The sequence below is a fragment of the Callorhinus ursinus genome, unplaced genomic scaffold (assembly GCF_003265705.2).
Source record: "Callorhinus ursinus isolate GAN/ISIS: 27379988/994484 unplaced genomic scaffold, GSC_fseal_2.0 scaffold13, whole genome shotgun sequence".
Taxonomy (NCBI): domain Eukaryota; kingdom Metazoa; phylum Chordata; class Mammalia; order Carnivora; family Otariidae; genus Callorhinus; species Callorhinus ursinus.
Genome location: NW_027397075.1, coordinates 23,398,872 through 23,411,698, shown reverse-complemented (window position 1 = coordinate 23,411,698; position 12,827 = coordinate 23,398,872). Strand labels below are relative to the sequence as shown.

General features: G+C 41.3%; 1 protein-coding gene across 3 annotated transcripts in view; it reads right to left on the bottom strand.

Moving 5' to 3' along the window:
- PLD5 (phospholipase D family member 5) overlaps window positions 1-12,827 on the bottom strand; it is a 405,908-nt gene that overhangs the window by 150,628 nt on the left and 242,453 nt on the right. For 2 of the 3 annotated variants that reach the window (XM_025878059.2, XM_073899910.1), the window contains exon 4: window positions 12,363-12,474. In XM_025878059.2, coding sequence (XP_025733844.1) covers window positions 12,363-12,474 — 112 coding nt within the window. The remainder of the gene's footprint in view (window positions 1-12,362; window positions 12,475-12,827) is intronic. The other variant, XM_073899911.1, reaches the window with a different exon arrangement.

Genomic DNA, 12,827 nt, shown 5'->3' with positions numbered 1-12,827 from the left:
ACCACAATGCCTAGTCCCTTCCACAGAAAAATAGAGTAAGAAATCCAAGACTTCATCTGAAATCTGGACAATCCAAAAGCTGAGCTACGTGATGCTCCCCACAGCCAAAGCCTGGGCTGTTTATCCAACAAACACTGATTTATTGCCTACATGGGCATCGAGTCTCCATCTTGCCCTCACTGGTGGTGACATCTAGAAGTAGAAATGGGCCTGGCAATGTGGTGAATGCCCTGGGAGCTAATGAGAGTGGGCATGATTCAGACCGGAGGCTATGGATAGGCCTTTGGAGAAACCCTGATGAAGGGTTTGGAATGTCTTGCTGTCATCTGAATTCTAGATTATCTTTTTAACCAAGATTCTCCCCTGGGCTATTATTAACTTAATAATATTTAAATAAAGTTTAATTGTCATTATTATTTTAACCTAGCTATGCCCTAAGCATTTAATATCCACAAAATAATTGGTCTAATGTGCTAGTTATTTTATCCCAACACGTGTTAAAAGAATACATTTAAAAAGCCAGGAAGACCTAAAATCATCTAACACACCATCGATGGCATATGAACCCTGTTGGAACATGTTACTACGGATAATGGCCAGCCACCAAGAAATGTTAAAGCAAGGAAAGGCAGGGGAAATTTGCTGATTTTTAGGCGCATCATTCTGTTAACTTGACTACATTTGACTGAGGTGACTAATGCCTTGGCGTCTACACAAACCAAAACCCAAGCCTGTAAGTGCCTCATGTTTAAGAAATTAAAACCTAAGGGCAACCAAACACAGATAGACAAGTAGGCTTTAAGCTACAGCCAATCAAATAATTTCCTTTCTTTGCTTTGGCTCCTTTTCTGGACAAGTCTTGGCTCCTGTCTGTAGAGCGCTGCTAACCATTTCTGGGTTTCCCCTGCCTGAATCAAAACGATTTTTGCTCAAATAAAATCTTAAAATGTATAATAGGCCTCGGTTTATCTTTTAACAATTCTGTGTGGAGAAGAGTAGATAGGAAGACTGGAGGCAGGAGAAACCATTAGCATGTCTTCAGAGATCATTCCAGAGGGAAACTATAAAGGCCTGAGCTAAGTGGTGGTGGTAGACAGGAAAAAGGGACCCATTTCCAGAGACACCGAGATTGTGTATCTGTGAAAACCACTGTCCAGTTTGGTTTTAGAGGTTAGGGAAAGCGAGGAGTTGAGAATAACCCTAGGGCCCTTTCAGGACCGGTGGAAGGACGGTCCCGCTATTTTCTAAGACAATACATAAAGGAAGAAGAACATGGAGGGAAGGGTAGGGGTATGGCAGCAGCTTAATCTTGGAGGAGTCGCTTTTGAAGTATTTTGAGAATATCCAAGTAGAAATACTAAGTTTGATGTTGAATGTTGTGAGTCTAGGGCTCAGAAGCCACCACGTGTGGACCGTCAGCCTGTGGGTGATGAATGAGGCTGCAGGCTCGAGAGCAATCAGCATGGGAGGGGTGTGGAGAGTGGGAAGAGAGAGGAAAGGGAGAGGAGAGGAGACCAAACTTTAAGGAACAGATGGAGTATTGAAAATCAGCAGAGGAGACTGGGGTGGAAGAGCCAGGGACAGGAAGGAAGTGCAGGGTGAATGGGGCCACGAAAACCAAGGGCCCACACTGTTCCAAGGAAGAGCAAACAGTGGTCCCAGTGTTCAGAACTACAGCAAGGTCATGCAGTACAAGGTCTAAATGTCTCCAGTGAGTTGAATGTCAAGGTGGTTTCTGTGGAGCAGGGACAGAAGCCAGATGGGCTGGAGGGCTGCGTGGGGGCGGGGACGAGAGACAGACAGACAGAATGCACAAAGGAACACAGAGGAAAGGGGAGGAGGGAGGAGGGAGGAAGGCAGATGGGGATCTGGGGTGGGTGTACTGGGTTCTCTTTCCTTCTCCCCCAGTTGACATGAGCATGTTTCTACAAGGCAGAGTGTAACTAAAGATCTTGGGAAGAGGGAAAGATTTGGTTGGGGGACCTGAAGGAAACAGAATTTCTGCAACAACCTGCTGTGGGTGAGGGGAGAGAAAATTAGGAGAATCACCAAGGCATGGGAAAAGGCAAAAGAGAATGAAAAGGACAATATACAATGGAGAAGAAGGCACAGAAATTCTAGGAAATTGTGTAAGTTTGTGCTGCGCAGCGTGCCAGAAACAACAGAATGAGCTTTGCATCTTAACTCACACGAGCTTTTATGGTGTTGATTTCAAAAGCAAGTATAATCAGGAGACTGAACTTGAGAACAGACACAAGGTCCCAGAAGTAGGATATCTCACTCACTAAGGCATGCAGGGACCCCTCCCTACGTGGAAGCATCCAGGTCAAAGTCAGTGGGTAGCAGACCAAAGAGGAAAGCCAGCTCAGAGTCTCCTACAGAGCATGGATGTGTGAAGCCCCACACTGCTTCACAGGCACCCCCAAACAGGAAACTAGCTGCTAAAAATGATAGTCACGGGGTCCCCAGAAATCACAAGGCTCTCAGGAACATTTTTATTTATTCCTTTATTTATATGTATGCCTGTAGTCCTCTTAAAGAACACCCTCTCCAAATTCTAGTATCACTAGGATAGAAATGCATAAAGTCATCACTAGTTTGGACAGATAAAATTCTCCTTACTTCTATAATGTCACACGGCTGAATATGCATATAATTTCCCTTAAAAATGCCATGCCTGCCAAAGTTCTTATGTATTAAGGATAAAAATAAAGCCTCTGGCCCAAGATTCTACATTTTAGAGCAAATGGATGACATCCTATATTATATGTGCCAGATGAACCCCTCTGAAAGTTTAAACACATTGAATTGCAACCTAATTTGGGTGGATCCTAGAACAGTGACAGAAAATACAGATGGAGTGTCATTGGTGTTACCAGCTGGAGAATTCTTATCACAAACTGAAGCCAGCTCAAGTTATTGCAAAACCATAAAGGCAAATGAACCAGCTGCACTCCCAAAGATGATTTGTACTGTGTTCAGAACCAGGCCTTCCTTTCATTAAAAATCACAGGGCTGGGTGTGGGCTTTCGGGGCAGAAACAGATCAAACACAAAAATAACACAGCCGGCTAAGAGACAGCAGCTAAACGTGTAGGTCACTTACTAACAGTCCATTATGAGTTAGGTACCTGCACCAGATGCTATTTATACATTACCTAATCTGATTCTCATAACCCTCAAAGGGTTATCATTATCCCCATTTTACTGAAGAAGACACTGAAGGTCAGAGTAACTTGCTCATGCTTGCACCCCACTATAAATGACAGGTCCAGAATTTTAGCACAAGTCCATATGACAGTAGAATATGTGCTCCTAAATGCTGTTCTTATTACTATGCTAATGATCATTAAAGTATGATGTGTCTGAAAAAGCTCCTGCCTTGCTGCCAAATTATTTGGTATTCTGTAAAGCAAGTAGAAGACAGAAATCTTTGCAATGAATAGAGAACAAAGGCGCCAGGCTTCATGCACTTGAGCCATGAGCCTAAGTGGCATCCACTTTGAGAAGGTGTGAAAACAGAGCAGCAAGGGGGGCAGCAAGGGGGACAGCAAGGGCACCTTGACATTTGTCCGGGCCACTCCCAGAGCAGGCTCCTGCCCAAAGGACCCTACACTCGTGAGTGTCACCAGGACAATCCTTCACCTGGAAAACAAAAGACCTATCTTTGATAATGGCAACCCCTCAAATGGTGGTGAGAAAAGCCAGAATAATATAAAGTGTACTCTGGGGGAATTACTAAATGTACTTGCTAAGATCCTTAGATTAATCCATACAACCTTACATTAACACATACAACCATACCTTCTTGTGGAGTTAGATTTGGGGAAAATTATAAATCTGTAAGACCAAAGTAAAAAAGCCTTGACAAGCATAAAACTCCTAAATTATGTTACGCTTATTTGGAACAAGCAGTTCAAAAAAATCACCTTGTAAAATTTCCAACTTAGAAATTGGGGCACCTTGTGTTCAATTTAAAATTTACACATGTCCCTATTCTCAGATTTAGGAATATATATTCCTGTTAGGTTCTGTTCAGCCTAGTCCATGAGTGTGAGTATAATAATACAGATTACTAACATGACTGAGTACAGCTTTCTTGAATTCAAATAAGCAACGGCAGGATCACACTTTAGAATTTGACAGAATGAACACAGCATTCCCTCCTCCTGTTTTTAATAATGTGGCCAAAATAAATATAATAATTACAAAATAGAATATTATCAAAAGAATGAAATTGAACCTCTATCTTAGCTTACACCACTCAAAAATGAGCTTAAAAATGGATTAAAGACTTAAATGTAAGACCTGCAACCATGAAACTCCAGGAAGAAAACACAGGGAAGAAGACCTCCTTGACACTGGTCTGGGCAATGAGATTTTGGATATGACACCAGAAACCCAGGCAATAAAAGCAAAAATAATCAAGTGGGACTACGTCAAACTAAAAAGCTCTGTGCTGCAAAGGAAAGAATCAACAAAATGAAAAGGCAACCTACAGAATGGCAGAAAATATTTGCAAACCATCTATCTGGTAAGGGACTATTACCTAAACATATATAAAGACCTTATACAGCTCAACTGCAAAAAAATCCCAACCCAATTAAAAAAAAGGACAAAGACCTGAGTAGACATTTTTCCTAAGAAGACATACAAATGGCCAACAGGTATACACTGAAAAGGTTCTTAACATCACTAATTATCAGGGAAATGCAAATCAAAACCACAGAGAGATATCACCAAACACCTGTTACAATGGCTTTTATCAAAAAGACAAGAAATAACAAGTGTTGGCACAGATGTGAAGATGAACCCTTTTGCACTCTGTAAACTGGTACAGCCCCTATGAAAAACATCATGGAGATCCCCCCCCCAAAATAAAAATAGAATTACTGTATGATCCAGCCAATCCCACTTCTGGGTATATACCCAAAGAAACAAAATGAGTATCTCAAAGAGATAGGATGCCCATGTTCATTGCAGGACTACTCACAATGGTGAAGTATGGAAACAATCTATCAGTCTGTCAATAGCCGAATAAAGATGTGATATGTACACACACACACACACACACACACACACACACAGAGGAAAATCTTGGTATTTGCAACAACATGGCTGAACCTAGAGGGCGCTATTCTAAGTGAAATAAGCCAAAGATAAATTCCTGTGTTATCTCACTTACATGTGGGATCTAAAAAAAGTTTAAAAGTCAGTCACAGAAACAGAGGGTAGACTCATAGCTACCAAGGGTGGGGAAGGGGGCGGGTGGGGAAGATGGGGAGATGCTGGTCAAAAGGTAAAGGCCTTTAGTTATAAAAGGAACAAACATGGGGATCTAATGCACAGCATGCTGACTATAGTTACTATTACACTGTATACTTGAAATTTACCAGGAGAGTAGGTCTTAAGTGTTCTCATCACAAAAAGGAAATATAAAGGTATGAGGTGATAGATGTGTCACTTAACCTGACTGTGACAATTATTTCACGGAAGTATGGATATCAAATCATCACATTGTACACTTTAACTATGTACAATTACATTTGTCAATTACAGCTCAATAAAGCTGGAGAAAAAAAAAGAAATAGTTTCGCTGACAAATAGTTACCTACTTCTCCACAGGTCAAGCACCGCATTATGAAGAATTTATGAACACGCTGATGGGTGATAAGAAACGGGTACTAGTTGTGCAGTTTTTAAAATGTGGAGACTTCATTCCTCTAAGTTCGGGTAACTTCTCCATAGCTAGCATTCACAGCACTAGCAAAGTAATTAAAATCACCCAGATGGAGCTCTATCAATGATTAGACTACTCTGTGGTAATATTTTTTTCTAGTATTTTGAGCAGAGAACTCAAAAATAAAACCAGGCATTAAGGGAATAGAAGGTTTAATGTCAAGTTTATTTTCTATCCTTCTGATCTGAAACAACCTCTAAATTTTACATACCTATAAATCTGAAAGGAAGTATTTTCTATTGTTTAGAACCATATTTTCTTTTACAAGAAATATTTTGGAGTTTTATGAGACTAGTTACAATAGTAAAACTTGCCAGACCCCAAATCTGAACACTTCTGAAGCATAAATATGTTTAATATGTGTAACTGCTTATTTTCATTTCTTGTTCTAAAAGAGGTTAAACCACACAGAAATAAAATATAATTGATGTTCTATTAAAAAAGAGAGTTGTTACAAGCAAAAGGGCTTTAGTCTTATTTCAAATATTAAAATTCTGACTTAAAGGAATAAGACTTAGTCACAAGAAAATGCCAGTTAAATATTTACTCTTTGTTCAGTGCTTTGTGGATGAGAAGCCAAGATGAGCTGAGGATGCTCAGCCAGTGCTCATTAGGATCCTGTTGCTCTTGTCTGTTCACCAACATGGGTAAGGCTCTGTCTAATTATTTCACTTGGTTGACATACAGTGGTAACGAGGGACCACTGGGGTTAGCTTTACTCAAACCACAGACTCTGTTTGAGCCAGTCACCCAGAAAATGTATGACAAATTCACAAAAGGAGCATATGAGGGGAAGGGGAGGGCTGGGGGCCAACACAGAGGTCGAGAGTCCACTCAAAGGACACACTTCGTTTTGCCTTCACAGACAAAGAGTAACAGAAATGAAACAATGTGGATAAAAAGATTGAGAAACCTAGAACTTTAATTTTTAAATCGCACAGAAGATTTGAAGATCTGTCTATCCATCCATCCATCTATGTTTTCATCTATTTATCTATATATCTAAAGAAACCAAAGAGGAAAGAAACTCTTGACACATTAATGTTACAGCTAAGATTTGAAAATCTGTCTATCTGTCTACCTTTTATCCATCCATCCATCCATTTACCCATCTAAGAAGCCAGAGGGGAAAGAAATTCTTGACACCTTAATGCTCTAGCTAAACAAAATTACTCCATTAAATAGTTCTGTTATCAGCTCCTTAAAGATGTCATAAGCATCTAGAGGCAGGATGGTCTAAGCTCGAGGTTTGATCTCCCGTAGGTCTGCATGTGCACGAAAGAAGGGATCAAGAGAAAGACGGGTTTGATTCTAATAGACCAAGAGCCTGAAACATCAGCTGAGCCAGGACTGGGCTAACAGGGCTCAGCCTACAATAAGCTGCACCATCAGAAGACAGGGGCCCAGTGCGCAGGTCCAGTAGGAGGTCCCCCAAGCTCTAGGACGAATTTCTTTCTGTTACGTAGCTGGGCTGATCACCAGCAATGAGGAAATCCAAGCAGCATCCAGTGACAGAGTTTAACCTACCAGTTATGAGAGTTTTAGATTCCTCTCCTTTTCAAAACCAAACTTTTAGGATGACCTCTTCTCTTTTCATTTGGGTTGCGATTTCATCATGCTGTATACTTTGGAATATGGTTTCTGATTTCTTCTTTGTCTACCCCAGGAGACTGTCTCTTATCCAGTGCATTTTGGGCTTCTGATTTCATTATGTTGTTTTCCCATACAACTTTCATATAAAAATATGGTCTGCATAACCCCTTCCCATTTCAAGTAATACAGCAGCGTTTTTCTTTTGTTCGTTTGTTTGTTTGGACAGGAACATTTCCTATCAGCAAACACACTTGCCATCAAGAGTTCAGGTAACAACATCCCAGTATTTCCGAAGCACTAGCTGAGGCTGAATTCTCCGAATTTCTGTTCAGAGGTTGGCCTTCCGCCCCAGAAAGAAGCCTTGTGACAAGAGGTGTGGTCTAGAATCCACCTCCCCCAGTGCGGTATTAGGAATGATAGGTTTTCATCTAAGTTAATTTAAGTATTAAAGCTAAGGGTTGCTAAGTTGGATTTTTAAATTTATTGCTGAATTTTAAAGTAACCCTCGTTACCCTATGTCACTGGTTCTAACACCTGCCGTTTTCACATTTTAACGACTCTGATGTTGGGATGCGTCTTACGATCGCTTAAAGGGGGTGGCGGTTGTAACTGAGTTGTCACTTCAAGTCTTGGCTGTTATTCCTGGTAGCCTGAGAGGGCCTCCTGCAGTTTCTCAATATTCAGTCAACAAACAATTTAAGGACTCTTCGAAGAAGGATTGTGCGTCCTGGATTGTATTTGAGGAAGGATTGTATCTTCCTTTGACATTTTGTGGTAAGTTTCAGAAACAAGCAGAACGGAAGTCGGCTTAGAGAAAAGAGACAATAGTTGAGCATCTGTTTCTCAAGTTAGAGCACCACCCGCATCTTGGTGGTGCAGAGAACGTGCTGGGTAGAAAACACAGGGCTGCATAACTCAGACGCAAAAAGTGATTCAGAAAAATTGGACTCTGTGTAGATGTTTCAAGAATTACTTGATCATTTTATTTCACTCATGGCAATCTACTCCAGCAAACTGTAAACTCTCTGAAGTCAGCAGAAGGGTCAGGCCTTTGTCAGTTTTCTAGCTTTAAAGCCCAGCTTCCTGGCACTTGTCAGATGTTCAAAGAGTGGTTGTTGAATGAATAATGAATGCACAATGGAGGAAAAGAAGATGGTAAGACCAACTGTGGAAAAGAAAGGAAGTCTGAAGGCAACATTATGAGTAAGGCTTAAAATGGACCTTAAGGGATGAACAGGGGCTCACAAATCGACAAGGAGAGAGAGGGTATTTCAAGTAGGTGTTAGCTAGCAGAGCCCTGGAAAAGCAGGCTGCATTTGGGAAATCACACCTATCATTCATATATCTGGAAAGCCAACAACAGAAATTGGTACGAATGAGACTGAAAAGGACATTCAGATCCTGAATGTTTTCACATACTTTGCTTTTTAAATTAGTGTGGACTTTATTCTTAGATCACTGATTTTAATCCTTTCTGACTTTTATCTCATGAGAGTCATTCTATTAAAAAGTTATCATCCAAGAGTGAACAAGTAAAAGCTTGGTTTTTCCCAAAAGGAAATTTATATTTTCTAGCTTAACATTATTTTAGTCTAAATTTTTGGTATGCTACTGGAGCAAATGTTTTTGTCATATTATAGAAAGTACACACTGAATCGCCATGGTTTTGAAAGACAAAAAATAATTCTTAATTATAAATTTCATTGCAACAATAACAGAGTATGAGGATTAAAAACACAGTAGGTAGGGAGACGGATAGGCAGAGGAGAGAGGATTTTTAGGGCCATGAAAATAGTCTGTATGATGTTATAATGGTAGATATATGTCACTACCTATGTGTCCAAACCCGGAGAATGTATAAACTGTGGTAAACTGTGGACTTTGGGTGATGATGAAGTGCTGATGCAGGCTCATCCTTGGTAACACATGTCCCCCGCTGGTGAGTGATGTTGAAGATGGGGGATGCTGTGCATGTGTTGGGGTGGGGGATACCTGGGAAATCTCCATACCTTCCTCTCAACGTTGCTGTAAAACTAAAACTGCTCCAAAAACCACAGCCTTAGAAAAACACATAGTATGACTGAGAAATAATATTTTGCTTACAATTAAAAGACACGGCCAGAAATAAACACTGTGTTAGCAGTACAAAACAGCATTACTGTGATAGTACCAGCCTGTGGTCAGGCACCAAGGCACCTGCTGGGAGACAAGAGCAGGGGATGGTGCAGTCACCCCTAGCCATGGCAGGCCCCACGTGCAGGTGGGTGTTGGGGAAGAAGCAGGACTTGGTGACAGTCCCACATGAGGCAGCCAGAAGCCATTTCCCATATGCTGCCCGTTCAGCTTTGAACATGTTCCTTTCTGACTAATCCTCCAGCCAAGACAACTGGGAGCTGATAAAATCCAAAAACAAAACCCGTGAAGGCATCCAAAAGGCCTCCAGATTTAGAAAGCAAGTTTATTTCTATGAAAAACAATTTCTGGGGTACTTTCCCACACATCATACAGCGTGTCTTCTCCTTTGTGGACGTGCACAGGAGTGGCTGGGCAGGTGGGAACCCAGGTCAAGGGGTTGTGGCTGGAAGGGAGGAGAGGAAGAGCATCAGCTAAGCCAACGTGCCACATTCCAGAGGCTTTCAGGGACAACTGGAGGTGGTCAGTCAGTGGCATAAATGTTTGAACTGACAGGGAGTCTTGTCTAAAATGAAATCTTTCCCCGGCTCATGGACTTCTTGAGCATAAGCACCCCACTTCCGGGCCACAGTGTGAGGCATTTGTGGGGGGTGACCTTCCTGACGTCTGAGTCCTGTGAGTGGAGGAGGGGCCCCAGGTGGGCAGCAGGGGCAACAGTGAGCGACCGGGATCTCCCCGCCTCCAGGAAGGGCTCTGAGGCCTGGCGGGCCTGCCTTGCCCTCGTTGGGCACACACCTGCACTAAGTCCTTACCACTTCCTGGGGAAGCCTCACTCACCCCTTCTCACCGTGTACTGACCAGCTTCTGTTGCCAGTGACTTCTCCCAGCTGAAGTGGCTCATGGCTAGTCTCAGGCTTATCAGTCATTCGAGGACTATTTCTGGCCAGACCTTCCTGGAACTTTACCAGAAGACCAGGATCTCTCCATAAGAAAATTAAAAGATAACTCGAAAGAAAGGTATTCCAACCCAGATTTAAAATGATTTCACAAAAATTAACTAATTCATTGAATGAAATGGTCCCATAACAAACATGTCTAAAACGCACTGTTATTATTTAATATGTCTCTGCCAGAAAATGAGAGAAATACAGTCACAGTAATGAATGTGTGTGGTGCTGTATTTATGCCAATAACAGAAGCCAGACGGGCCTACCAGAGGCACACAGGGAATAGCTATGAGAAATTAGGGTCCTGTTCATTACTCTCCGATTGTAAAGGGAAATTCTCTGTTCTGTTTTGATAAGAACTCCTATCACACATTACCAGAGCCTAAGCTATTGTAATACATAATATTTGCTGTGAAATTGAAACACTTCCTTTTTTGTGAGAAGCAATGGCTATAATGAAACTTTAATTCATAGTTCACTCTAGAACCACAGGCAAGGACTTTACCCATAAATTCATTTAGAGTGAATGAATGTCTCGAGTACCCAATATTCACCAGCACCTGACACACCCCTTAGTCCTGCACCATTGTTGTTTTCTAGTTGTTATAACTGAAGTAGAGTTGTCATACAATATTTTGTAGTTTTAGGTGGAAGAAGAGGTTGGGGGTGTATGTGTACATGGTATGTGTGTTTGTATATGTGGGGTGTGTGTGCGTGTGTTAGTATGGAGGTTGACACCATGGGAAATTTATCAGCAAATGCAGGCACCCAGAGTTAGCCAAAACTAATCCATTCCTAAAAATCCAGCTAACAGATTTTCAGATAGTGGGAACCCAATCTCACATTTTCTAAATAGGAAAAGTAAGAACACACTTCTAATTTGCATTAGTGCACTGAACTACGTATTTTCTAGTGTTTCAAAAATATCCTGTGCTCAGGTAGCACAGTGAAGCTTTACAAGGCCTAACAGTAGCTCCTAAGTTACCTTGATTTTCCCATGCAGAGAAAAACTAATACACCTGTGCCCGACCACGCTTATGTATTCTGTATATTTATGTCTTTCCATAGGCTTTATTGCTTCCAACTTTTCTTCTGCAGAAGGAAAGACTACTTGGGCTCGCCCTTTGCTTCACAGCCTGGCACAATTTTCAGAAGGTGTTTTCACTTAATAATCTGGGGAAGATAAGAAGCAACACTGTCCAGCATGTTTAAACAGCACACACGTGAGATGCAATGCTGCTTCCTGGGGCCAGAGCGTCGTCTTCTCCCGGGGACACAGGGCAGCTCGAGCATTTTCACTGGCTCACGCCTGCCATTTCCGTTCAGAGGCTTACAGCTCCAATAGGAAAGGCAGGGCCACCATTTTGATAAATCCATGAAAAGTATTTGGAAGGGACAGTTGCCGTAGTGAAGACCCAGCAACCCAGCAAAGTGAAGAAAGTTATTTCCTAAGGATTCCTGGTCTCCGTGGGATTTTGAGACAAACTGCAAAGTGGCCTATGAATGATGTTCTCTATGGAATTAGGCCGGGTTTTGCAGACACCTACATCTGACTGTATTATTTTAAAGAAGATGGAGCATTAGGAGGATTTCCATTTGAAGGGCAAGAGAAAAACAGAAATCCAATGTTTGAGAAATGGCTCTTTAATCATATCATTGCAGTGTTCAGAGAGGGAAAGATTCTTCTTTCTAGTTAATTATCATTTAATGGCCAGTAGATTATTTTGCATAAACTAATATGCAACAACACTATTTAAAATCTCCCAGTAGTATTGATTAATTAGTTCTCTCGTTTAAAGACTTTAATCACGCTATTTTTCAAAGAAGAAATAAAAAGTGAACTTCGTGCAATGTGCTGACCATCAAGAAATCATGCATTATTTTAGGCAGAATGAGAGATGTCCTCACAGACCCCCCAGGGCTAGAGTAGCGCAGCGACCTTGGCCTTACCCTTTGATCTCAAGGCTTCTAATACCTTTGAGTCCGCGGTCACATCACTCACTAGCTTGATTTCGATATTTTGTGAAGTCAGTTGGAGCAACTTTTCGAAAAGACGTTGACCCTAGAAAAAAATATTCAGAGACGAGGAAAGTCAGAAAACCTACAGTATGCTCTTTTAAAAAAGGTATAAATAAACTTATTAAAAATTAAAACTATTCATTCAAATTTTAAAAGGCAACCACTTCAGCAGTTGATATTCATGGAAACTTCTTTCAAGAGAGTTCTAGAACCGGAGTACTAACACGAACGCAGATTACATTATGTTTTCTCGAGTGCTGTGCGATTCAACAATTATTGTAATCCCAAGTTCAATGCTACAGTGCAAATCTACCCTTCTCTTACTTTTCCATGAATTCTGACGTTATCTACACGTGAAGAGGAAGCAGAGACTATTATTCAGTTGTGTTTGGGCCC